The 27,728-nt window shown below is 44.3% G+C and overlaps 1 protein-coding gene across 3 annotated transcripts in view; it reads right to left on the minus strand.

Annotated features, from left to right (window-relative positions):
* Positions 1-178: 178 nt before the first annotated feature.
* Positions 179-27,728, minus strand: part of LOC110509191 (cell adhesion molecule 3) — a 68,959-nt gene continuing 41,409 nt past the window's right edge. The window contains exons 5-12 of one of the 3 annotated variants that reach the window (XM_036966195.1): positions 26,742-26,879; positions 21,459-21,629; positions 18,779-18,869; positions 15,270-15,442; positions 14,381-14,914; positions 13,766-13,786; positions 7,389-7,514; positions 179-4,698 (exon numbers count right to left, since the gene is read on the minus strand). In XM_036966195.1, coding sequence (XP_036822090.1) covers positions 4,580-4,698; positions 7,389-7,514; positions 13,766-13,786; positions 14,381-14,914; positions 15,270-15,442; positions 18,779-18,869; positions 21,459-21,629; positions 26,742-26,879 — 1,373 coding nt within the window. In that variant the 3' untranslated portion in view covers positions 179-4,579. The remainder of the gene's footprint in view (positions 4,699-7,388; positions 7,515-13,765; positions 13,787-14,380; positions 14,915-15,269; positions 15,443-18,778; positions 18,870-21,458; positions 21,630-26,741; positions 26,880-27,728) is intronic. The other 2 variants (XM_036966196.1, XM_036966198.1) reach the window with 2 other exon arrangements.

Consider the following 27,728-nt stretch of genomic DNA (forward strand, 5'->3'; position numbering starts at 1 on the left):
CTATATAGGGAATAGGGTGTCATTTGGGACACACATCATGTACATAATGCAACATCAATCGTGAGGATTCTACGAGCTTCCATACAATTTGAATGCAAAATGATTGTGACTGACAGACACAGCAATTAGTTACACAACAAGTGTGATACGAGGATAGATAGTAATTATAATGACAAAATGAAGTTAACCCAAATGCATGTTTATTTGAAGTCAACAACTGAATCGGTATAGTAACAAAAAAGCTAATACTGTATGAACGATCAGAACAGCCAACGGAGACAGAACTCAGCATTATGACATCATCACCATAGTGCAGTCCCACCTTGATGACATCATTAGCAATAGTACAAATTAGGTAACATCCATGACAGCACTATTCCCATGTGATATGGATAGTTATTCAAAAGGAAGACTTATCATCCAAAAAGAACGCTAACAAAGTAGACTCGTCATTAAAATAATATTTTGTGGAAAATAACAGATAGTGTCTACGTTCTCAAATGGCATCCTATTTTCTATATAGTGCACTACTTTTGATCAGAGCCCTATGGGAAGGGCTATGAGGCCTGGTCAAAAGTAGTGCAGTACATAGGGAATAGGGTGCCATTTGGGACGCATCCAGTGTCTCCAGAGTCTGTTTGGGTCAATCATTATACACACATACACACACACACACACACACACACACACACACACACACACACATACACATACACAGGCACACACAGGCACACACAAACACACTGTAGTCACAGACTACATGTACCTCATGCACATGTGTGTGTGAGTGTGTATCAGTGTGCTTGTAAAAATAACCAGTAAAGGCAACACTATATACATGAAATTATATAAAAATGGTGGACTGTCGAAACAATAAGATACGCCAAACTACCCTCTAACCTTAAAATATTGAACATCTATTTATAAAAAAAGAAAAAAAAGATTAGCAATTGAATTGAAAGTAATACATTTAAAAGTATGCACACCTTTCTTTGAAAAATAAACATTTTTAAATCTATTCTTCAAGATAACATACTACAAAATAAGAAGAGAGAGAGAGAGAGCAGTGGAGAAAGAGCATTCCGCCAACAATGGTACAGAAAAGAGAGCAGAAAGGTGGACAGGTGATAGGGGTAAGACAGTGTGTTCAAAGCAAGAAAAACAGCTGCTCGTCACTGACACCTGGTGGCAGAAAGCTGTAACTGCACACAAATGCAATGCGTTCTAAAGCGTGGAGTGTTCTAGAATATAATAGATGTCTGCAGACTGGGGAGTAGGGAAAGCCCATATGGCTAGAATTATTCTAATTCTATGGACAAGCCGTCAAACACCTCCATCAGTCGGTTGGTCGTCTCATATAGGGGCTTGTCAACAACGGTTTTCATGTTCTCATGTTTGGTCAAAGCTATAGTGTGTTCCACCTTCTTTTCTCATGCAGACATTTCATGCGATCTTCTAGAGCTAGGACAGGACGATAGATATGAGCAAATACAGGTCCAGTTGGAAACATCCAGTAAGTAGGTCTACTATTATCCTTCGTTTCCGTGGAGTAGACAGACATTCCTGGTTCCAACTCCTCATCAGTTGAAAGGTCAAAGGTTACGTACGACTGGGATTACTTAGAAAATGCAACTCACCAAATGGAAACTCCTCTCTTAAGAAAGTGAGCGAGCCAAATAAACACATTGTGAGTGACTGACACCACGCTCCCATTTCGTCTGCAGACATCTCTTTCTCTCCCCAGAGAGGCTGTATACCGTAGCTTATTACGACAGCAGACTCACTAGATTACCTACTCCCATAGAGATCGCATAGAGCTGGATAGAGGGCTCAATTTTGCTGCCATGCAGTCACAGAAGTAGCCATAGATATTAGATATTAGATATTACCTCTGTGGCTATTCCCATTCACAACAGCCCGGTGGCAAAATGGCAATGGGGGATGAGATAGAAGCAATCCCTGATCATTCCCTAGGTGTACAAAACTATCACAGACGGAATTAACAATTCTATAACAACAGCAACAGAACGGACCCCTGGTGTCCAGTCCAGACGTCAGGCTAGCGCGCTGGCCGGTCGCATCAGACAATAGCTCGCTGAACGAGCAAATCTAGTAATGCTCTAGCTAGCTATGAAGTTATTTAAATGTGTTTTCTGAGTGTGTGTGGGAGACTGATAATGAAAATTAAGAGAAAGGTCAAAGAGATGGAAGGATGGTCAGAGAGATAGAGAGAGGGGGGGTGCAGATAATTATAGAGAGGGGTAGAGGGGACAGAGAGAGGGGGGCCGAGAGAGAGGGGGGGCAGAGAGACAGAGAGAGAGAGAGATGAAGTTCAGTGTCAGTATGCATGCCTGAAGCAGAGAGAGTGCCCTGCCCACTGAACTGTACCCTGGTTAACTGCTGCCTGCAAGCCTGGCTGGACTCTTTTATTAGATTGCAGGGAATGATGTCATTTTAAAAGGTGCAGTGACTGTATTAGCCTCTTACATGAAGTGATGTCATTATAGCATGCGTTTAGTGGCTGGTGGTTGGCCAGAGAGAGCATTCCAGAATGCAGCAGCAGGATAGAAGCGATGTGGTATAATTATATTCATTAGAGCTACTACAGTATCCCTCAGGGATAACAACGGAAATAAAGAAAATAGATAGTCATAATCACTAATCATAATGAAATCATAACAATATGAACTCCTGGACTGACCAACAGACACTGAAAACTGTTAACACTGACAGTAAGTAAACACCAGAACAAAACAATCAAAACAGAAGGATCCAAACGGTATTCATACAAATATTTGTAGTACTTTTAGGTTTTCATTGCAACACACATTTTCCGAGATATTGATATTTTTCACTCAGCATTAGTAAAAACAGGCAGGCTTTAGATTATATACTGTACGGCAGTTAGTAACAGACGGAGGGAGATGTAGGGTAGGAGGAGGAGATAAAGAGAGAGAGAGGAGGAGATGTAGGGTAGGAGGAGGAGGAGATAGAGAGAGACAGAGGAGGAGCGAGAAAGAGAGAGAGGGGAAATTATAGTGTATTTACAGCACACCAAACGTTTTTTGTTTGTTTTCTGAGTAAAAAGAATGCTATATAATTATATATATATATATTTATATATTTATATCGGAATCCCGCACTGTGACCATACAGGGATGCTGTTTTTGCATGGGGTGTGTTGTGTGGTAGTGTAGGGGTTGTATTGTATCGTATTGTATCCGGGGACCTCTTGTGAATTCATAATCAGAACACAACTCGAGTTAGAGAAATATAGCATACGATGACTTTTACTTCGGCAGTGCATGACTGGACCAAACCATTTTTCGGGCCCTGGAAAGCAACATTTTAAAGGCCCACCTCTTGGCATCGGAGAGAAAAGATAGAAGTTTTCAAGCTAATTTCTTGCAATTCTACACATTTCATCATGGGGCAGAGAGATCTTTGTTGTTGCAGCTTTAAAAATTCTACAAATGTTGACATGAGAATTTAGCAGTTTTACAGCTTAAATTACAGTGCATTTATGTAAAAAAAAAAAAAACATTTGGGGGGGTCCATATTATTACATGTACTGTATTACACCCTCTAAACTTATTCCACGGATCTCTTGGCCAAAATGAGTTTCATCTGTTGTTGTTAGTAATATTCATACTTCGAGAACCCCTGTTGCATTGTATTGTCATGTGTTTCGATTCTGTTGCCTTCATGTTACAATGGACCCTGTTCAAAAGTAGTGCACTATGTAGGGAATAGGGGTTGTATTTGTCTGTTTGTTTGTTTGTTTGTGTGTGACAGAGAAAGATGGGAAAGAGAGAGAGGTTATGTACAGCAGTTGTTGTTGATTGATTTTAGACAGATTTCTGAACAGAAGAATGTCATATAGAGTCTGTCCTGGTCTGTAGTAGTCTATGTGGGGAGTGATAGAATAGAGAGAAAAAATGAAAATGAAAGACAGATGAGTGGGAGGAATGGTATGGATAAATGGGTGGGGGACAGTGTTTGGGGTTCAGAAACTGTATTTCAGCATAACATGCTGGAATGTGAATTACATTTTTGCAATAATATGTGGAGTACAATTTTGCATTTGTGTCACTGACAGTTGAATGTTAATGAGACATGAATATATGTACTGTATATGCATGTATAAAAAATGTTTTTCCTCTTAAATTAAGAAATCAAACATTACTTTGCATTACTATGATCCTGTTACATGTACATGTGCCTGTTTGTATGTTCAAGTGAGCATGAACAGGATGTGTATCTCGTAACAGTGTGTCAGTAACACGTAGTGTGTGTGTGTGTGTGTGTGTGTGTGTGTGTGTGTGTGTGTGTGTGTGTGTGTGTGTGTCAGTGGACATGAGGAAGTCATGTATATAAGTGCAAATAATCGCACTGTTTTCAATGCAGGTCTACCAGGTGAAGCTTTTCTGTTTTTCCTGTCAGTCTCAGTACTTGCAAATCTTATATTTCACCATTTCCCTGTCTGTCTGTCCCCTACTCCTCCCCCTCTGGCTGCTGTGAAGAACTGAAGCTTGTGAAGACAAATGGAGGCGTTCCTCTCCCCCCTCACGACCCCTCCCTAGATGAAGTACTCTTTCTTGTCCTCTGCTCCGGAATGGCCGCCCTCAGCGTTGATGATAGCCGTGTCGGCGTCGGGAGCGTCATCGGAGCCCTTGGCCTCATGGGTAAGATATGTCCCTGTGGATACAGACACAGACAGACCACAGGGTCAGAGGTTAAATAACAAGTGATGTAAGAGTGGAGAGATGTAGCTTATCACAATGGGCTTGGAGTGGAGTGATAACAGCCACAGAATTACACATAGGATCTCTGTAATGATAACACTGGGTTTGGAATCAATGGAAGTAGAGTAGCAGTAGCCTGAAATACAGAGCCGTTTTCCGCTTACATTCCACTCCTTGTACTCTGTGTCAAATGCCAAACATACATGTCAAACATGTTTGCCATGACAAGGAGTGGCAAGGAGCAGAATGTTAGCACAAACAGACTGGTACCCAGGCTAGAGTAGCAGTGGAAGGAAAATAAACGATGGAAAAATAGTGAAATAACTACAATGACTACACTTGAATTAGAAAAGCAGTTGTCTTGGAGGGGAATGAGAAGTGATTATGAGTGGGGCAGTGGAGGCGGGTGGTAGGAGCTATAGGAGGATACTGTTGCATTGATTCCATTCCAGCCATTACAATGAGCCGGTCCTCCTAAAGCTCCTCCCAAGAGCCTCCTCTTGAGTGGGGATATGTGTTATGGTATTATTTTGGAGAGATTGGAAACCATTCTTTTGGAGAGATTGGAAACCCAAATTGGTCTACACGGACAAGTTCTGGCCTGGTTTAGATCTTATCTGTCGGAAAGATATCAGTTTGTCTCTGTGAATGGTTTGTCCTCTGACAAATCAACTGTAAATTTCGGTGTTCCTCAAGGTTCCGTTTTAGGACCACTATTGTTTTCACTATATATTTTACCTCTTGGGGATGTCATTCGAAAACATAATGTTAACTTTCACTGCTATGTGGATGACACACAGCTGTACATTTCAATGAAACATGGTGAAGCCCCAAAATTGCCCTCGCTAGAAGCCTGTGTTTCAGACATAAGGAAGTGGATGGCTGCAAACTTTCTACTTTTAAACTCGGACAAAACAGAGATGCTTGTTCTAGGTCCCAAGAAACAAAGAGATCTTCTGTTGAATCTGACAATTAATCTTAATGGTTGTACAGACGTCTCAAATAAAACTGTGAAGGACCTTGGCGTTACTCTGGACCCTGATCTCTCTTTTGACGAACATATCAAGACTGTTTCAAGGACAGCTTTTTTCCATTTTCGTAACATTGCAAAAATCAGAATCTTTCTGTCCAAAAATGATGCCGAAAAATGTATCCATGCTTTTGTTACTTCTAGGTTAGACTACTGCAATGCTCTACTTTCAAGGCTACCCGGATAAAGCACTAAATAAACTTCAGTTAGTACTAAATACGGCTGCTAGAATCCTGACTAGAACCCAACAATTTAATCATATTACTCCAGTGCTAGCCTCACTACACTGGCTTCCTGTTAAGGCAAGGGCTGATTTTAAGGTTTTACTGCTAACCTACAAAGCATTACATGGGCTTGCTCCTACCTATCTCTCTGATTTGGTCCTGCCGTACATACCTACACAAGACGCAGGCCTCCTAATTGTCCCTAGAATTTCTAAGCAAACAGCTAGAGGCAGGGCTTTCTCCTATAGAGCTCCATTTTTATGGAATGGTCTGCCTACCCATGTGAGAGACGCAGACTCGGTCTCAACCTTTAAGTCTTTACTGAAGACTCATCTCTTCAGTAGGTCATATGATTGAGTGTAGTCTGGCCCAGGAGTGTGAAGGTGAACGGAAAGGCTCTGGAGCAACGAACCGCCTTTGCTGTCTCTGCCTGGCCGGTTCCTCTCTTTCCACTGGGATTCTCTGCCTCTAACCCTATTACAGGGGCTGAGTCACTGGCTTACTGGTGCTCTTTTATGCCGTCCCTAGGAGGGGTGCGTCACTGGAGTGGGTTGAGTCACTGATGTGATCTTCCTGTCTGGGTTGGCGCCCCCCCTTGGGTTGTGCCGTGGCGGAGATCTTCGTGGGCTATACTCGGCCTTGTCTCAGGATGGTAGGTTGGTGGTTGAAGATATCCCTCTAGTGGTGTGGGGGCTGTGCTTTGGCAAAGTGGGTGGGGTTATATCCTTCCTGTTTGGCCCTGTCCGGGGGTATCAACGGATGGGGCCACAGTGTCTTCTGACCCCTCCTGTCTCAGCCTCCAGTATTTATGCTGCAGTAGTTTATGTGTCGGGGGGCTAGGGTCAGTTTGTTATACCTGGAGTAATTATCCTGTCTTATCCGGTGTCCTGTGTGAATTTAACTATGCTCTCTCTAATTCTCCTGACCTGTTCACCGGACGTGCTACCTGTCCCAGACCTGCTGTTTTCAACTCTCTAGAGACAGCAGGAGTGGTAGAGATACTCTTAATGATCGGCTATGAAAAGCCAACTGACATTTACTCCTGAGGTGCTGACTTGCTGCACCCTCGACAACTACTGTGATTATTATTATTTTACCATGCTGGTCATTTATGAACATTTGAACATCTTGGCCATGTTCTGTTATAATCTCCACCCGGCACAGCCAGGAGAAGACTGGCCACCCCTCATAGCCTGGTTCCTCTCCAGGTTTCTTCCTAGGTTTAGGCCTTTTCTAGGGAGTTTTTCCTAGCCACTGTGCTTCTACACCTGCATTGCTTGCTGTTTGGGGTTTTAGGCTGGGTTTCTGTACAGCACTTTGAGATATCAGCTGATGTACGAAGGGCTATATAAACACATTTGATTTGATTTGGTAAGGGTCAAGGGTCACCTTTGTGTCTGATGAGGTATCTGCCCAAGACGATGAGCAGACAGAGCAGGATGAAGACGATGACTGCCACCACTCCTCCAATCACAGCATGGTCCACTCCTGAAGAGGTAGACATGGCAGTGGGGTCTGGGACAAAGACAGGAGAGAGCGAGAGAGAGAGAGAAAGAAAGAAAGAAAAAAAGAAAGAAAAAGAGAGAGAGAGAAAGACAGAAGAGGGAGAGAGAGAGAGAGAGAGAGAGAAAGAGGGACAGAAGAGAGAGAAAAAGAGAAAGGCAGAAAGGAAGGGAGAGAGGAGAGATAAGAGGGAAAGAGGGAGAAAGACAGAAGAGAGAAAAAGAGAAAGGCAGAAAGGAAGGGAGAGAGAGGAGAGATAAGAGGGAAAGAGACGGCGTTAGTCTAAAAACTGAAACATTACAAACTAATCTAGACCCCAAAGAAAAGGATGAGAAAACCATGCAAAATTAAAGATGCATGAATACACCAGATGCATTAAACCGAATGGAACATAAAAAAGTCATTAAAAGTATAAAGCACATTCTTTTATGCATCCATTGTGTGAGCGATGTATAATGTAGGTAGCATCTTAAATGGCACCCTAATCCCAATATAGTGCACTACTTTTGACCAGGGCTCACTACCGTACATAGGGAATTCGGTGCCATTTGTGACGTAGCCATAATCTACCTGGTGGCGTACTTAGCGTATGTTAGAGGCTGATCATCAAACTACACCACTCTCTCTTCCACAGAAAATATGATATTAATTGCATCTGGTAGCTCACGAAACACCTCTTTAACTTTGCATGGCATTGGTTCAAACCCTCTATCAAGCCCACTGTCACGTTGACAGATAGTCACCCAGATGTAGCTACAGAACTGTGAGACCAAAGGCAAGAAAACATAACGTACAGCGAGACTGAGATACAAGAGGAAAATACAGAGGATTGTGGTGAAGTGAGTGGCACCACCACACGATGCCTTGATAATAAACCAAGGGCGAGAAATAGAGACACAGCCAACCGTTCGTGTCACAAATGTCATCCTATTCCCTATTTAGTGCACTACTTTTGACTGAATCAAATCCAATTTTATACACATGTTTAGCAGATGTTATTGCTAATGTAGCGAAATGCTGTTCCTAGCTCCAGAGCCCTATGGTGATCCTTATGGGTTCTGGTCCAAAGTAGTGCACTACACAGGCAATAGGATGACATTTGGGACGCAGGCACAGCCAACCAAGAGCCAAACACAGGGGAGGAGAGGAGGTAGCGTCCATCAGAGAGAAGAGAGAGAAGCACGGCAGGGGGGTGGCCAAGGAGGAGGTGAAAGAGAGAGACAGTCCTTGCTGAGGAGGCAGTATTGTGAATTAGCACATAAACCCCGCTGTCAGCACCACCAGGGAAATGAGACAGGGGCAGTGGCCCAAATGGCACCCTATTTCCTACATAATGCACTACTTTTGACAAGAGCCCATAGGGAAACCCATAGACCTCTGGTCACAAGTTGTGCACATATATAGAAAACAGGTTGCCATTTGGAATGCATTTAGGAACCATGAGACAAGACAGCAACCTCTGAGCCTGACCCTTGCATATTACACACACAGTGTTACTGACTCAGACCACTTAAAGGTACATGTTTATGTATGTATGGGGTACTATAGAGGTGTGTGTGTGTGTGTGTGTGTGTGTGTGTGTGTGTGTGTGTGTGTGTGTGTGTGTGTGTGAGAGAGAGAGAGAGAGAGAGCGGGAGAGCAGGTCAGAGAAAGAAAAAAATATGAAAAGTGCATTCGGAAAGTATTCAGACCCCTTCACTTTTTCCACATTTTGTTACTTTGCAGCCTTGTTCTAAAATTGATTACATAATTATTCCCCTCATAGTTCTACACACAATACTTACACTTACATAACTTAGACCCTTCACTCAGTACTTTGTCAAAACACAATTAGAGCCTCGTCTTCTTGGGTATGACGCTACAAGCTTGGCAAATCCGAATTTGGGGAGTTTCTCCCATTCTTCTCTGCAGATCCTCTCAAGCTCTGTCAGGTTCGATGGGGAGTGTCACTGCACAGCTGTTTTCAGGTCTCTCCAAAGATGTTCGATCGGGTTCAAGTCCGGGCTCTGGCTGGACCACTCAAGGACATTCAGAGACTTGTCCCCAAGCCACTTCTGCATTGACTTGGTTGTGTGCTTAGGTTTGTTGTCCTGTTGGAAGGTGAACCTTCACCCTAGTCTGTGGTCCTGAGCGCTCTGGAGCAGGTTTTCATCAAGGATCTCTCTGACTTTTTGCCATTCGTCTTTCCCTCGATCCTGACTAGTCTCCCAGTCCCTGCCGCTAAAAAACATTCCCACAGCAAAATGCTGCCTCCACCATGCTTCACTATAGGGATGGTGCCAGCTTTCCTCCAGACGTGACACTTGGCATTCAGGCCAAAGAGTTCAATCTTGGTTTCATCAGACCAGAGAATCTTGTTTCTCATGGTCAGAGTCCTTTAGGTGCCTTTTGGCAAACTCCAAGCGGGCTGTCGTGCCTTTTACTGAGGAGTGGCTTCCGTCTGGCCACTCTTACCATAAAGGCCTGATTGGTGGAGTGCTGCAGAGATGGTTGTCCTTCTGGAAGGTTCTCCCATCTCCACAGAGTAACTCTAGAGCTGTCAGAGTAACCATGGGGTTCTTGGTCACCTCCCTGACCAAGGCCCTTGTCACCCGATGCCTCAGTTTGGCCGGGCAGCTCTAGGAAGAGTCTTGGTGGGTCCAAACTTCTTCCATTTCAGAATGCTGGATGCCACTGTGTTCTTGGGGACCTTCAATGCTGCAGCCATTTTTTGGTACCCATCCACAGATCTGTGCCTCGACACGATCCTGTCTTGAAGTTCTACAGACAATTCCTTTGACCTCATGGCTTGGTTTTGGCTCTGACATGCACTGTCAACCATGGGGCCTTATATAGACAGGTATTTTTATTTATTTTTTATTTCACCTTTATTTAACCAGGTAGGCAAGTTGAGAAAAGTTCTCATTTACAATTGCGACCTGGCCAAGATAAAGCAAAGCAGTTCGACACATACAATGACACAGAGTTACACATGGAGTAAAACAAACATACAGTCAATAATACAGTAGAAACAAGTCTATATACGTTGTGAGCAAATGAGGTGAGATAAGGGAGGTAAAGGCAAAAAAAGGCCATGGTGGTAAAGTAAATACAATATAGAAAGTAAAACACTGGAATGGTAGATTTGCAGTGGAAGAATGTGCAAAGTAGAAATAAAAATAATGGGTTGCAAAGGAGTAAAATAAATAAATAAATAAAATAAAAGAAATACAGTAGGGAAGAGGTAGTTGATTGGGCTAAATTATAGGTGGGCTATGTACAGGTGCAGTAATCTGTGAGCTGCTCTGACAGCTGGTGCTTAAAGCTAGTGAGGGACTTAAGTGTTTCCAGTTTCAGAGATTTTTGTAGTTCGTTCCAGTCATTGGTAGCAGAGAAATGGAAGGGGGTGACCAGAGAGATATACCTGCTGGAGTGCGTGCTACAGGTGGGTGATGCTATGGTGACCAGCGAGCTGAGATAAGGGGGGACTTTACCTAGCAGGGACTTGTAGATGACCTGGAGCCAGTGGGTTTGGCGACGAGTATGAAGCGAGGGCCAACGAGAGCGTACAGGTCGCAATGGTGGGTAGTATATGGGGCTTTGGTGACAAAACGGATGGCACTGTGATAGACTGCATCCAATTTGTTGAGTAGGGTATTGGAGGCTATTTTGTAAATGACATCGCCGAAGTCGAGGATTGGTAGGATGGTCAGTTTTACAAGGGTATGTTTGGCAGCATGAGTGAAGGATGCTTTGTTGCGAAATAGAAAGCCAATTCTAGATTTAACTTTGGATTGGAGATGTTTGATGTGGGTCTGGAAGGAGAGTTTACAGTCTAACCAGACACCTAGGTATTTGTAGTTGTCCACGTATTCTAAGTCAGAGCCGTCCAGAGTAGTGATGTTGGACAGGTGGGCAGGTGCCGGCAGCGATCGGTTGAAGAGCATGCATTTAGTTTTACTTGTATTTAAGAGCAATTGGAGGCCACGGAAGGAGAGTTGTATGGCATTGAAGCTTGCCTGGAGGGTTGTTAACACAGTGTCCAAAGAAGGACCAGAAGTATACAGAATGGTGTGGTCTGCGTAGAGGTGGATCAGAGACTCACCAGCTGCAAGAGCGACATCATTGATGTATACAGAGAAGAGAGTCCTGCGGCACCCCCATAGAGACTGCCAGAGGTCCGGACAGCAGACCCTCCGATTTGACACACTGAACTCTATCAGAGAAGTAGTTGGTGAACCAGGCGAGGCAATCATTTGAGAAACCAAGGCTGTCGAGTCTGCCGATGAGGATGTGGTGATTGACAGAGTCGAAAGCCTTGGCCAGATCAATGAATACGGTTGCACAGTAATGTTTCTTATCGATGGCGGTTAAGATATCGTTTAGGACCTTAAGCGTGGCTGAGGTACACCCATGACCAGCTCTGAAACCAGATTGCATAGCAGAGAGGGTATGGTGAGATTTGAAATGGTCGGTAATCTGTTTGTTGACTTGGCTTTCGAAGACCTTAGAAAGGCAGGGTAGGATAGATATAGGTCTGTAGCAGTTTGGGTCAAGAGTGTCCCCCCCTTTGAAGAGGGGGATAACCGCAGCTGCTTTCCAATCTTTGGGAATCTCAGACGACACGAAAGAGAGGTTGAACAGGCTAGTAATAGGGGTGGCAACACTTTCGGCAGATCATTTTAGAAAGAAAGGGTCCATATTGTCTAGCCTGGCTGATTTGTAGGGGTCCAGATTTTGCAGCTTTTTCAGAACATCAGCTGACTGGATTTGGGAGAAGGAGAAATGGGGAAGGCTTGGGCGAGTTGCTGTGGGGGGTGCAGTGCTGTTGACCCGGGGTAGGGGTAGCCAGGTGGAAAGCATGGCCAGCCGTAGAAAAATGATTATTGAAATTCTCAATTATAGTGGATTTATCAGTGGTGACAGTGTTTCCTATCTTCAGTGCAGTGGGCAGCTGGGAGGAGGTGTTCTTATTCTCCATGGACTTTACAGTGTCCCAGAACTTTTTTGAGTTAGTGTTGCAGGAAGCAAATTTCTGCTTAAAAAAGCTAGCTTTGGCTTTTCTAACTGCCTGTGTATGATGGTTTCTAGCTTCCCTGAAAAGCTGCATATCACGGGGGCTGTTCGATGCTAATGCAGAACGCCATAGGAAGTTTTTGTGTGGGTTAAGGGCAGTCAGGTCTGGGGAGAACCAAGGGCTATATCTGTTCCTGGTTCTAAATTTCTTGAATGGGGCATGCTTATTTAAGATGGTTAGGAAGGCATTTAAAAAAATAACCAGGCATCCTCTACTGACGCGATGAGATCAATATCCTTCCAGGATACCCCGGCCAGGTCGATTAGAAAGGCCTGCTCGCTGAAGTGTTTCAGGGAGCGTTTGACAGTGATGAGTGGAGGTCGTTTGACTGCTGACCCATTACGGATGCAGGCAATGAGGCAGTGATCGCTGAGATCTTGGTTGAAGACAGCAGAGGTGTATTTAGAGGGCAAGTTGGTTAGGATGATATCTATGAGGGTGCCCGTGTTTACGGCTTTGGGGAGGTACCTGGTAGGTTCATTGATAATTTGTGTGAGTCTGAGGGCATCAAGCTTAGATTGTAGGAAGGCTGGGGTGTTAAGCATAATCCAGTTTAGGTCGCCTAGCAGCACGAGCTCTGAAGATAGATGGGGGGCAATCAGTTCACATATGGTGTCCAGAGCACAGCTGGGGGCAGAGGGTGGTCTATAGCAGGCAGCAACGGTGAGAGACTTGTTTTTAGAGAGGTGGATTTTTAAAAGTAGAAGTTCAAATTGTTTGGGTACAGACCTGGATAGTAGGACAGAACTCTGCAGGCTATCTTTGCAGTAGATTGCAACACCGCCCCCTTTGGCAGTTCTATCTTGTCTGATAATGTTGTAGTTCGGGATGAAAATTTCAAACATTTCTTAAAACCTCTTTTCTCTTTGTCAGTATGGGGTATTGTGTGTAGATTTATCCCCCAAAATGTATTCAATCAATTTTAGAATAAGGCTGTAATGTAACAAAATGTGGAAAAAGACAAGGGGTCTGAATACTTTAAGAATGCCCTGTATGTGGGGGAAGAAGTATGAAAGCATTTATTAGAGAGTTCAGTTCACACTGTCCCCAGACTACTACTTTCTTTATATCAGGCAGAGGCAAATGGACAGACAGACAGACAGACAGACAGACAGACAGACAGACAGACAGACAGACAGACAGACAGACAGACAGACAGACAGACAGACAGACAGAAACAGAGAGACAGGTGACTGAAAAAATATACCTGCAATGTTGTCTGGACCATCTCCTCAAGAGGATGGTTGGATGGATGGATGGATGGATGGATTGACGAGTGCGACATGTAAGGGGTCAGAATGAAGGAAGACAAAAACAGGAGAAAAATAAAAAAAACTTAAAATATGGAAACAGTGGAGGGGTGAGGTGATTGTGGTTGAAAAAGAAATGCCCCTTCGGGGTAAAGTTTCCCCTAGGTACAGTTCTTGGATCAGCTTTCCCTCCCCAATCCTAACCTTAGTAGGGGAAATACGAAACTGACCCAAGACCAGTGTCAAGGGGCAACTTCACCCTACACCCAAATCCCCTATGATGAGAAATCCTGGTCACATGCAATGTCTACACCTTCCTCAGTAAGGTCTACCTGGTCTATGTTTATGTAGACTCCACGAATTGCCTTTCTTGTTTACCCACAGTGCAATTAGGATACTATTAGGATCTCTGAGAGTCTGTGAATATGTTTGTTTGTGACGGTACAACTGTTAATTCCAGTGTGTGTGTGTGTGTGTGTGTGTGTGTGTGTGTGTGTGTGTGTGTGTGTGTGTGTGTGTGTGTGTGTGTGTGTGTGTACATACTGTCCGATTGTGTAACTGAGATAATTTACCTGTGAAACTGTAAACTCCATTCAGCTGTATGGGAACTGAGGAGGGAGTGAGGGAGACAGAGTAGGGGGGAGCGACAGAATGAGTAAAGCTGGAAGGAGGAGGGGAAGAAGAGGAGGAAGAAGAAGAGGGGGAGGAGGAGTCAGAGGAGGAAGGGGGAAGGGGTTCGTGAGACAGTGGAAGATCAGGGAAGAGAGAGTTGGAAAGAGAGGTAGATGGAACATTGGCAGGAGGAGGAGAGTGAGAAGGAGAGGGAGAAGAGGTAGAGGGGGATGAAGAGGAGGGATAAGGGGAAGGGGTGATAGTAAGGTCAGATGGGTAAGGGATAGAGAAGGAGAAGATAACAGGAGGAGAAGTGGCAGGTAGGGATGTGGAGGCAGACAACCCAGACCCGGTTCCAGACATTGTTGACATAAGGGATGGGGATTGAGAGAAAGAATCACGAAAAAGAGAAGGAGGGGGGGAGTCAGAAGTCGGAGAAGAGGAGGGTAGATAGAAAGAGGTAGGGAAGAGGTAGTCTGAATCATCTGTCAGGTCTTGGATAAAGGAGAAGACATGAAGGGAATATGGAAAGGAGGAGTAGAGAGAGAAAGAGAAGGGCGAGACATTGGCACGGTGTACAGGATGGATGTTTAGCAAAAAAGCGAAGGGGTGAAGCGCAAGGTGGATGGTGTGGTGGATAAAGAGAAATAAACAGAAAAGAAACGTAAATCAAATCAGAAAAGAAACGTGAAAGTAAAAGTGGAAGTAGAAACCACACAACAGCAGAAATAAATAAAAATGGTGAAGAAGAAAAATAAACATTCTGCCCTGGACAAGCTGCTTCTCTACCATCACCCTCTAGCTCTCCCTGTCTCTCTCTCTCTCCTCCTCTCTTTCTAAGGTCAGTACCTTGCACCAACAGTGTGTACTGTCCCTGCACCTTCCCGATGCCATTGTCGGCCTGACAAAGGTAGATGCCGTTGTCTGATTTGTTGAGCATCTCAAAGCGCAGGACACTACCATCCACCTTGGCCAGCGGGGGGAGCTCTCCATCCTTCTTCTGCCACACGTACGAGATAGGCCTGAGAGAGAGAGAGAGAGAGAGAGAGAAAGAGAGAAAGAGAGAAAGAGAGAAAGAGAGAGAGAGAGAGAGAGAGAGAGAGACAGACAGACAGACAGACAGACAGACAGACAGACAGACAGACAGACAGACAGACAGACAGACAGAACGAGAGTGGACAAAGAGAAAAGAGATTAGAATATATAAAATGGACAGTGGGCAACATACAGTACATACAGCAAAACAGACTGTTTACCAATCAGAACTAGTGTGATACAAGAATCAATTATGTAAATATGAGTATTGTATAACTGAATTTGTTGATGTGATTAATCCATTTTAGGGGCATATGAATATCTTCAGAGTTCATCTTTTACTTATACTTACAGATGTGGTATCTTAATTTGATCACTCTGTTGTTGCTGAGAATTTTATTGCGCAGCAGGAAATTCAAATGAGCTCTTTCTCCCTCGCTCAAACGCTAAAGCACCAGACAAAATGTCCTTCTACTGTAGGTCCAACTAGTGCGACATTCAAATGTACAAATGACCCAGCTGGTCATCTATCGGGGGAGACCCTGCTGGTCATCTATGAACGTTTGAACATCTTGAAGAACAATCTAGCCTTAAATGGCCATGTACTCTTATAACCTCCACCCGGCACAGCCAGAAGAGGACTGGCCACCCCTCAGAGCCCAGTTCCTCTCTAAGTTTCTTCCTAGATTCCTGCCTTTCTAGGGAGTTTTTCCTTGCCACTGTGCTTCTACATCTGCATTACTTGCTGTTTTGGGTTTTAGGTTGGGTTTGTGTATAGCACTTTGACATCTGCTGAAGGGCCTTGGTCAGGGAGGTGGCCCAAGAACCCAACGGTCACTCTGACAGAGCTCCAGAGATGGGAGAGCCTTCCAGAATGACAACCATCTCTGCAGCATTCCACCAATCAGGCCTTTATGGTAGAGTGGCCAGACGGAAGCCATTCCTAGTAAAAGTACAGAGAGATCCTTAATAAAAACCTGCTCCAGAGTGCTCAGGGCCTCAGACTGGGTTTACCTTCCAACAGGACAACGACCCTAAACACACAGCCAAGACAACGCAGGAGTGGCTTCAGGACAAGTCTCTGAATGTCCTTGAGTGGCCCAGCCAGAGCCTGGACTTGAATCTGATCGAACATCTCTGGAGAGTCCTGAAAATAGCTGTGCAACGACGCTCCCCATCCAACCTGACAGAGATTGAGAGGATCTGCAGAGAAGAATGTGAGAAACTCCCCAAATACAGGTGTGCCAAGCTTGAAAATACCTGTCTAGCAATGATCAACAACTAACATGACAGAGCTTGTCATTTAAAAAAAAAGAATAATATGCACATATTGTACTCTTAGAGACTTACCCAGAAAGACCCACAGCTGTAATCATTGCCAAAGGTGATTCTAACATGTATTGACTCAGGGGTGTGAATACTTATGTGAATTAGATTGTTCTGTATTTCATCTCTAAAACATGTTTTCACTTTGTGTAGATGGGTGAGAGAAAAAAATGCAGGTTGTAACACAACAAAATGTGGAATAAGTCAAGGGGTATGAACACTTTCCCTTGGGCACTGTTTGTCCTTGTTCATTACATAGAGTGAATAGTATGTATGGTTGTGTTTCATGTGTGTGTATAGATTGAGTGCCAAGTGTGCAATAATGTACGAAGGCTCCAGCATGTAAAGCCATCATCTGGGCATAACTGTGTTACAGAATGGACTGAGGTTTATAACTGACTACTAATAGGGAAATGGTATGCAATTGCAAGCAGGGTCTGCTGATCAAATACAGTACCAGCCAAACGTTTGGACCCACATACTCATTCCAGGGTTTTTCTTTCTTTTTACTATTTTCTACATTGTAGAATAATAGTGAAGACATCACAACTATGAAATAACACATATGGAATCATGTAGAAACCCCCAAAAAAGTGTTCAACAAATCAAAATGTATTTTATATTTGAGATTCTTCAAAGTAGCCACCCTTTGCCTTGATGTAGATAGGAATGGACTGGAATGTTATGTAATGGAATGCGATAGTCCTCCAGTAGAGGGGGAACATTCCATTTTGTTTGATTAAAGCGTCTTGAAATAGCTCTTGTTCATCAAGTCAAGACATTCTCAGAAACAAGCTGTATCGCTGTAATAAAACATTTCCTGATTGTATTATGCTGTTAAATGTGAAACTTAATCAGCGTCAGTTTGTCTGCGAGAAACGGTGGGTCAGATTTAGAGCAGCAAATATGTTGCCATGGTGATTGTGTTTGATTGACAGCTGAGACCCAGCCTGTATCTGACTGGTCATTAGTCCTTCGGCCCAAAGAGCTGTGCATGTTCTCTCTCTGTCTTTGTCTCTGTCTCTGTTTCTGTCTCTGTCTCTCTCTCTCTCTCTCTCTCTCTCTCTCTCTCTCTTCAATTCGAAGGGGATATATTGGCATGGGGAACATACATTAACATTGCCAAAGCAAGTGAAATAAACAATCACAAATTTACAGTTAACATTAAACACTCTCTCTTCCTGCCCTCTATCCCGGTCTGTTAGATATTCTGATGTTGTGCGGCCTCTTAAGGATATGCATGTGCTGAGCCCTTCTCCCCTCTCTCTATCGGTTCCCCTGTCACTCACACGCTGGTTGTCTATTCAGACAGACTATACGAAGTACTCTGGGTGCATCCGAAATGCCACCCTATTCCCTACATAGTGCACTACTTTTGACCAGGGCCATAGGGATTATATAGGAAATGGGTTGCCATTTGGGAAGAATTCTGTGACTGGAGAGGCTGTGACAGGCTGACGCATAACCTTAAAGGAGAGCAAAGAGACGAGGGATGGGGGAGGATGGGGGCGGAAAAGGTGCAAAGCAAGATAGAAGAGAATTATTGGTGAGGACGAGAAGGAAGAGGGGAAGATTCGACGCGGCTGTGACAGAAAAGACACTGAGTTAGAGTGAAGTGAGTTTGAGTGACATGGTGAGAGAGAGATCAGTGATGGGGAGATAGAGGGAGACATAGACTGCATCCAAAATAGCACCCTATTCTCGACATAGTGTACTACCTTTGACCAGAGCCTTATGGGGAATAGGGTGCCATTTGGGAGCCATCTGGGATGCAGCCAGAGTGGGACAGGGGGAGGCAGAGAATGAGAGAAAGGGGGAGAAGGAGGACGAGAGGAGAGGAGCCGATCAATAGACTGACTGGTCTAAGGCAGGTTCATCTATAATGCAGTACGGATGCTACAGTGTATGTTTGTGTATGTGTTGTTCATGAGAGTGTGTGTAGGGATGTTTGCTTGCTTGTCTGTGTGTTAATGCGTATGTGTGTGTGTGTGTCTTACTCTGGGTTTCCGTTGGCAATGCACTGCAGGTGGAACTTTCCTCCCTCTCTGGGCAGATCACTCTCAGGCTGGATAGTTACGTCTGGGGTGACTAGAAAAACAATAATACATCGCCATCATATATACTGGAGAAGATAGACACACACACACACACACACACACACACACACACACACACACACACACACACACACACATACATTGCACGGAATTCATGTCCATTGTCCACACACACAATTATGAGCAATCTAACATAATTGCCTAACCCAGCTTCTACATCTGCATTGCTTGCTCTTTGGGCTTTTAGGCTGGGTATCTGTAAAACCCATTGTAACAAACTGCTGATTTTAAAAGGGCTTTATAAAATACATTGGACTGATTGACCTCGCTGTAATATCAACAGTATGGTAAGCATATATGTCCCCTGCAGGTATAGGTATGACCAGCAGTAGTAAAGTCATATGGGTAGGGTTGCCAAGGCAGCAGCTACTCTTTCTGGAGTCCAGCAGATTTCACAACACATTTAGTGTGTGCCCTCAGGCCACTACTCTACTAGCACATATCTACAACACAAAATCCATGTGTATGTGTGTGTATTGTGCATATGTTATCATGTATCATATGCACGATATACTCGAGCAGCCTCCCCTTGCAAGGATAAAGACACTTAGCCTTTTTCTAAAATGTTTAATAAGATCCTTGATGTCCAACTCCTGGTGCGCATGGCGAAAGAACTCTATTTTCATTTCCTCTAACCACAGCACTGGTTCCAATCCAAGTGCCAATGCCGTTTTTTAAACTCCATGCGCTGCTATGGTCAGACGATAGAGCTCGTTGGCTACGCACATCAGTGGTGGGTTTGGCGTTGAAAAACAGAAGCGTAGCCTCCTGAGTGGCGCAGCGGTCTAAGGCGTTGCATCGCAGTGCTTGAGGCGTCACTACAACAAAAAAAGAAAAGACCTGGGTTCAAACCCAGACTGTGTCACAACCGACCATGACTGAGAGTCCCATAGGGCAGCGCACAATTGGCCACTGAGTCGTCAAGGTTAGGGGAGGGTTTGGCCGGGGGGGCTTTAATTGTCTCATCGCTCTCTAGCGACTCCTTGTTCGGTCATCAGTTGGGCAACATATTGGTGCAGCTGGCTTCCGGATTGAGCTGGTGGGTGTGAAGAAGCGCAGTTTGGTGGGTCATGTTTCAGGGGAAGCACGAGTCGACCTTCGCCTCTTCCCGAGCCCGTTGGGAAGTTGCAGTGATGAGACAAGATCGTAATTGGATATAATGGGGAGAAAAGGGGGTTAAAATACCAACAACAAAACATGTCTAAACAGAAGCATATGCAGAAAATTACGTCCAAATGGTAAAATATGTTGGTGTATCTTTGATGTTATTGGGCCACTGGTCCAAGGGGCCACTGGTCCAAGGGGCCTTGCTAATCCAACGAGTCCTACCGTAACGCCGGCGCATTTTGGCTTCTACCCTCTTTTTAACATTGTGTGTTTGAGCTACATACATTATTCTGTGTGATTCACGGGGAGCTCGAGCACTGATTGTGAGACAAGGGCGGATCCCAAAGGAGCCCGGGGCCAGGTTGTTTTAACAAAAAATGCCTGTAGAGTCGAAACGTTTTGAGCAATAAACTATTAAACGCCATCTATGAAAGGCTGAGGCTCTTACAAGCTACACAAGAGTTGTTAGAAGGAAAGGAGTTCTTCTGCATAGAAGATTATAGTAGATCCCAGGACATAGTGTCTATAATACTGTAATAAGGGCACATAGTTTTGTCACAAACTCCAAATTCCTCACAGTTGGATGTTCATTAGCCAGTGAGCAAACGATTTCTGTACTTACAGCATTCATATACATTCGTTGTTATCAGGTTTTTGCTTCGGCTGACCTTGTTTTTTTTTTAATTGACATTTGACATTTGTCAATAAAACTCACTGTTTGTGTTCTAGTTGTAGACCTGGTTGTACTGAAAAGAAAATGGTAAAACACTTGTTGGGAGGCTAAATATAACGTCTGGACATGCTTATCAATGAAAGTCCCAGGACCAGGGTTAAGGTCAACGGCATCATGAACTTTACCAGGACATTTTAGCCAAAGACCTGGTTCTCTCTGCCAGTAGGCTGACACTTGGCCGCAAGTGGATCTTCCAGAAAGATGAGCACTAATCAAACTCCACAAAGAAATGGTTATTTGACCAGAAAATCAATATTTTGCCATGGCCATCTCAGTCACCGGACTTGAATCCCATTGAAAACCTGTGGTTTGAATTGAAGAGGGCAGACCATAAGAGCAGACGAAGGAGATCAAGGATCTGGAAGGATTCTGTGAGGAATGGTCTAAGATCCCTCCCAGTGTGTTCTCCAATCTCAGAAAACAGTTGAGAAAAAGTCTCAGTGTCATTATCCTCACAAGGGAAGGATGCTAGCGTGTTAAAAACAGGGGTGCCAATCATTTTGACCCTCATCTTTAAGATATTTGTTTCTGTTATTGGTTAAACAAAATCTCTTTCTCTGAGTAATTGTATAGTTATAAAATAATATCATTTCCCAATTTCTTTTAGCAAACTTTGTAGATCAGTATTTTGCTCATCTTTATCAAGGGTGCCAATAATTATGGACCTGAAAGTACATGTGGTTGCAGTGACAGGCCTTGGCGAGTGGAGGCAGCACTTACACAGGACTCTAATGCGTTGCTCGCTCCCTTTGTCCCCATGGGCCAGAGAAGGGTGGTCTACAGCACAGGCAATCAGAGCATTATCATCGCTTCGGCCCACAGTCAGAGTCAGCTCACTGATCACTGTGTAGGTCGGCTCACCAGGGTTAGACTCCACCACATCAGGGCGACCTGGATGCACATACGAAGACACACACACACACACACACACACACACACACACACACACACACACACACACACACACACACACACACACACACAGACACACACACATAGATGCACTCAAATGAGGAGAGACACACAGATAGAGAGATGCACACACACACACACACACACACACACACATAGATGCACTCAAATGAGGAGAGACACACAGATAGAGAGACACACACACGCTGCAGACACAAACATATTGTCACCATGGGTACTCGTTTTAACTGTCATCGCACATAATGATGATGTACTACTTACTACCACTGTATGAAAAGCTATGTCAAATGAGTTTACATTCAAGATACAGTAATATCAGTGGCTGACTGAGTAATATTCATGTAATATGGAGGATATTTCTCTTTGTCTCATTCACCCACGCGCACACGAGCGCACACACACACACAAACACACAGACACACACACACACACACACACACAGGGAACATTTAGAATCTGTGGACCCACCATAATGATACCATACATTTAGATTATGTCCCACGTCCCAAATGGCACCCTATTCCCTATATGGTGCACTACTTTTGACCAGACCTACATCCAATTCAATGCAGACAAATTGATCCCATCAGCTGATCAATAGCCCTTACACTTACATACTGTAGTGTACAAGAACATTCACATTTAAAGCCTCTTCACAGCACTTAGCCAGCCATTCTTCTCAATTAAAACCTCTTCAGCTACACTCTTTCTACATCTCCCAACCATTTCATCATCCTTCATCCTTTTCCTCCACTGACCCTTCCCTAATATCCTATTTTCTCTCTCTCCGTGTCCAAAATGCATCCCATATGGCACCCTATTCCCTATATAGTGCACTACTTTTGACCAGGGACCATCACCCTATTCCCTGGTCTATGGTCCTGGTCACTATGAAGGAACGGATGCCATTTGGAATGCAAGCATTTTCTTTTTATCTCTTTCCTTCATATTTCTCTCTCCTAGCATAGCCCTGTCCCTCTCTCTCGCCCTCTCTTCCTCCCCTTTGAGCCTCTAACCTCTGTAAACCCGTCAAAGCAGCAGAAGTGAGTAGCAGTCTATGTGCTCATCTATCCTAACCTAGCTACTTACAGCACAGCACTCTATGGTTCCATCTCAAATGCCACCCTATAAGGTAGGGTCAAAAGCAGTGCACTACATAGGGAAAAGGGTGCTAATTGGAACACAGCCTCTGTATGAGAGGGTGTCATAGTAACACGTTGACCCGTGATGCTCATCTCCTCAGCCTCTCCTCGCTCCCTTTCTTCAGCTATAATACTGACTGAAGAGACCAGTGTGTGTGTGTGTGTGTGTGTGTGTGTGTGTGTGTGTACAGTGCCTTGCAAAATGTATTCATCCCCTTGGCATTTGTCCTATTTTGTTGCATTACAACCTGTAATTTAAATGTATTTTCATTTGGATTTCATGTAATGGACATACACAAAATAGTCCAAATTGGTGAAGTGAAATTTTAAAAATGAGCTGTTTCAAAAATATATATATATATTTTTTTAAAGTGGTGAGTGCATATGTATTCACCCCATTTGCAATGAAGCCCCTAAATAAGATCTGGTGCAACCAATTACCTCCGTAGTCACATAATTAGTTAAATAAAGTCCACCTGTGTGCAATCTAAGTGTCACATGATCTGTCACATGATCTCAGTGTACACACACCTCTTCTGAAAGGCCCCAGAGTCTGCAACACCACTAAGCAATGGGCACCACCAAGCAAGCGGCACCATGAAGACCAAGGAGCTCTCCAAACAGGTCAGGGACAAAATTGTGGAGAAGTACAGATCAGGGTTGGGTTATAAAAAAATATCAGAAACTTTGAACAACCCACAGAGCACCATTAAATCCATTATAAAACAATTGAAAGAATATGGCACCACAACAAACCTGCCAAGAGAGGCCCCCAACCAAAACTCACAGACCAGGTAAGGAGGGCATTAATCAGAGAGGCAACAAAGAGACCAAAGATAACCCTGAAGGAGCTGCAAAGCTCCACAGCAGAGATTGCAGTATCTGTCCATAGGACCACTTTAAGCCGTACACTCCACAGAGCTGGGCTTTACGGAAGAGTGGCCATAAAAAAATAAGTGAACATGTTTGGTGTTCGCCAAAACGCATGTGGGAGACTCCCCAAACATATGGAAGAAGGTACTCTGGTCAGATGAGACTAAAATTGAGCTATTTGGACATCAAGGAAAACGCTATGTCTGGCGAAAACCCAATACCTCTCATCACCCGAGAACACCATCCCTACAGTGAAGCATTGTAATGCCCGGGGTGTAGTGGAGGAAGAAGTCAGACGCAGGAAACGGAGAGTTCAGAGTAGCGCTACTTCTTTATTCACCACACAGGTGAAAACGACGCCACTCAAACAAATGCCCCAAAACACAGGGGAACTAAACAGTCCCGAATAACACACGTACACAAACAACCGTGACTTACAGGCGAGTACACATAAAACAATCCCGCACACCCAGCAGGCGGACAGGCTGGATAATAAAGCCCAACTAATTAACCTAACTAAACACAGGTGTAACTAATCAACAGACAAGGAGGGGGAGGAAAAGATCAGTGGCAGCTAGTAGGCCGGTGACGACGACCGCCGAGCGCCACCCAAACAGGAAGGGGAGCCACCTTCGGTAGGAGTCGTGACAAGCATGGTGGTGGCAGCATCATGCTGTGGGGATGATTTTCATCGGCAGGGACTGGGAAACTGGTCAGAATTGAAGGAATGATGGATGGCGCTAAATACAGGGAAATTCTTGAGGGAAACCTGTTTCAGTCCTTCCAGCAGGACAATGACCATAAGCATACTGCTAAAGCAACACTTGAGTGGTTTAAGGGGAAACATTTAAATGTCTTGGAATGGCCTAGTCAAAGCCCAGACCTCAATCCAATTGAGAATCTGTAGTATGACTTAAAGATTGCTGTACACCACCAGAACCCATCCAACTTGAAGGAGCGGGAGCAGTTTCTCCTTGAAGAATGGGTAAAAAGCCCATGTGCCAAGCTTATAGAGACATACCCCAAGAGACTTGCAGCTGTAACTGCTGCAAAAGGTGGCTCTACAAAGTATTGACTTTGGGAGTGAATAGTTATGTACGCTCAAGTTTTCAGTTTTTTTGTCTTATTTCTTGTTTGTTCCACAAATATTTTGCATCTTCAAAGTGGTAGGCATGTTGTGTAAATCAAATTAAACAAAACACCCAAAAATATATTTTAATTCCAGGTTGTAAGGCAACAAAATAGGAAAAATGCCAAGGGGGGGTGAATACTTTTGCAAGTCTGTATGTGTGGGTTTGGGTGTGTGTGTGTGTGTGTGAGAGAGAAAGTGTGTGTTTTTGGTTTTACTATCTTTGTGGGGACCAGAAGCCAGAAGTCCCCACAAAACAAGGATCATTCTGACAGGTGGAAACTTTTCCCCAATCCCCACAAGGAAAAAGGCTACTTTAGCCTTAGGGGTTAGGGTTAGGGTTGGGGGTTAGGTTTAGGGTTAGGTTAAGGGTTAGGGTTACAATTAGGGTTAGGTTTAGGGTTGGGGTTAAGGTTAGGGTTGGGGGTTAAGGTTAGAGTTAGGTTAAGGGTTGGGGGTTAAGGTTAGAGTTAGGTTAAGGGTTGGGGTTAAGGTTAGGGTTAGGTTAAGGGTTAGGGTTAAGGTAAATAGGATTTTGATTGGGAATTAATTGTTTGGTCCCCACAAGGATAGTAACACATACTATAGGTCACATAGGGTTGAGCTCATATAGTCTCCAACATGACTGGGATGCTCCCTACTCACTATCTGTGGCTCTCCCTCAGTCTTCTCATGGTTTATCAGGAACCAAGGTCGCTCAATCTACCCTAATAGAACATCCTGGATGCATCCCAAATGGCACCCTTTTAGTATAGGTTATAGGGCCGCTTTTGGTATAGGGTATGGGGTATAGGGTTCCATTTGGGACGCAGGCCCTCTCTCTCTCGTTTACAGCTTCCTCTGTGTTCTGCCTCATCCCCCCGTGTCGCCGCTTTCAGCGCCTAGCTTTACCGTTTATCCCCTCTATCCTTTCAATCTTATTTACTTTTTATCTTTCTATCCCTCCCTCCCTCCCTCCCTCCCTCCCTCCCTCCCTCTGAATACCATTGACACCCCCTCTCTCTCCCATCTTCCCTCTCCTCTCCTCTCCCTTCCAACCCCCCCTCTCCCTTCCACCCCCCCCCTCCTCTCCCCCACCTCCTCTCTCTCGCTCTCTCGCTCTCTGTTTAGTGTTTTGCTATGTTCTGCCTCATCACCTCCCCTCTAGTTTCTCTAGCTTGCAAATTTTCCTATTATCCTCTCTCTTCTTTCTTTAACCTCCATTTATTTTCTTCTCTCTCTCATACATACACATTCTCTCCATCTCCCTTCCCTTCTCTCACTCATACATGCACATTCTCTCCATCTCCCTTACCTTCTCTCACTCATACATACACATTCTCTCCATCTCCCTTCCCTTCTCTCACTCATACATGCACATTCTCTCCATCTCCCTTCCCTTCTCTCACTCATACATACACATTCTCTCCATCTCCCTTCCCTTCTCTCACTCATACATACACATTCTCTCCTTCTCCCTTCCCTTCTCTCACTCATACATACACATTCTCTCCATCTCCCTTCCCTTCTCTCACTCATACATACACATTCTCTCCATCTCCCTTCCCTTCTCTCACTCATACATACACATTCTCTCCATCTCCCTTCCCTTCTCTCACTCATACATACACATTCTCTCCATCTCCCTTCCCTTCTCTCACTCATACATACACATTCTCTCCATCTCCCTTCCCTTCTCTCACTCATACATACACATTCTCTCCATCTCCCTTCCCTTCTCTCACTCATACATACACATTCTCTCCATCTCCCTTCCCTTCTCTCACTCATACATACACACCTTTCTCTTTTTCTCTTTTTTCTGTCTCTCATGATCTATCACACTCCCTTTTTTCTCCTTCTATCTCCCTCTCCCTTCTCTCTCTCTCTCCCTCCCATCCTCTCTCCCTTCCCTCCCTTCCCCTCCTCTCTCCCTCCCACCTTTACCTGTGAGTTCCTTCTGGTCCCTGTACCAGTGTAGTTTGGCGGGAGGCTTGCTCCCGGAGCTGGTGCAGGTGAGGGTGACTTTGCCCCCTTCCTGCACAGCATCCTCATAGCCAGAGATCTGAGGCTTACCAGGGACACCTGACAGAGAGAGAGAGCAAGAGAGACAGACAGAAACATAGAGAGGAGAGAAGAGAGAAGAGAGCGAAAGAGAGAGAGAGAGAGAGAGAGAGAGAGAGAGAGAGAGAGAGAGAGAGGGAGAGAGAGAAAGGGGGAGAGAGAGAGAGCACATTTAACACACAGACACACTTACAGATGTGTTGTGCATCCCGAAAGGACACCTATTCCCTATATACTGTAGTGTATTATGGTCTCTGGTCAAAAGAAGTGCACTATATAGGGAATAGGGTGCCATTTGGACCCTGCCACAGACATATAGCAGACATGTATACAGTATACAGAACAGAGAGAGTGTAATACAGCTGCATGCTACCGACACTCAGTGGTATAAAGTACTTCAGTAAAAACACTTTAAACTACTACTTAAGTCAATTTGGGGGGTATCTGTACTTTACTATTTATATTTTTTACATCTTTTACTTTTACTTCACTACATTCCTAAAGAAAATAATATACTTTTTACTCCATACATTTTCCTTGAAACCCAAAAGTAGTCGTGACATTTTGAATGCTTAACAGGACAGGAAAATGGTCCAATTCATGCACTTATCAAGGGAATAAGTGGTCATCCCTACTGCCTCTGATCTGGCAGACTCACTAAACACAAATGCTTTGTTTGTAAAGGGAACAAGTGGTCATCCCTACTGCCTCTGATCTGGCAGACTCACTAAACACAAATGCTTTGTTTGTAAAGGGAACAAGTGGTCATCCCTACTGCCTCTGATCTGGCAGACTCACTAAACACAAATGCTTTGTTTGTAAAGGGAACAAGTGGTCATCCCTACTGCCTCTGATCTGGCAGACTCACTA

This window comes from Oncorhynchus mykiss, chromosome 28 (assembly GCF_013265735.2).
Source record: "Oncorhynchus mykiss isolate Arlee chromosome 28, USDA_OmykA_1.1, whole genome shotgun sequence".
Taxonomy (NCBI): Eukaryota; Metazoa; Chordata; class Actinopteri; order Salmoniformes; family Salmonidae; genus Oncorhynchus; species Oncorhynchus mykiss.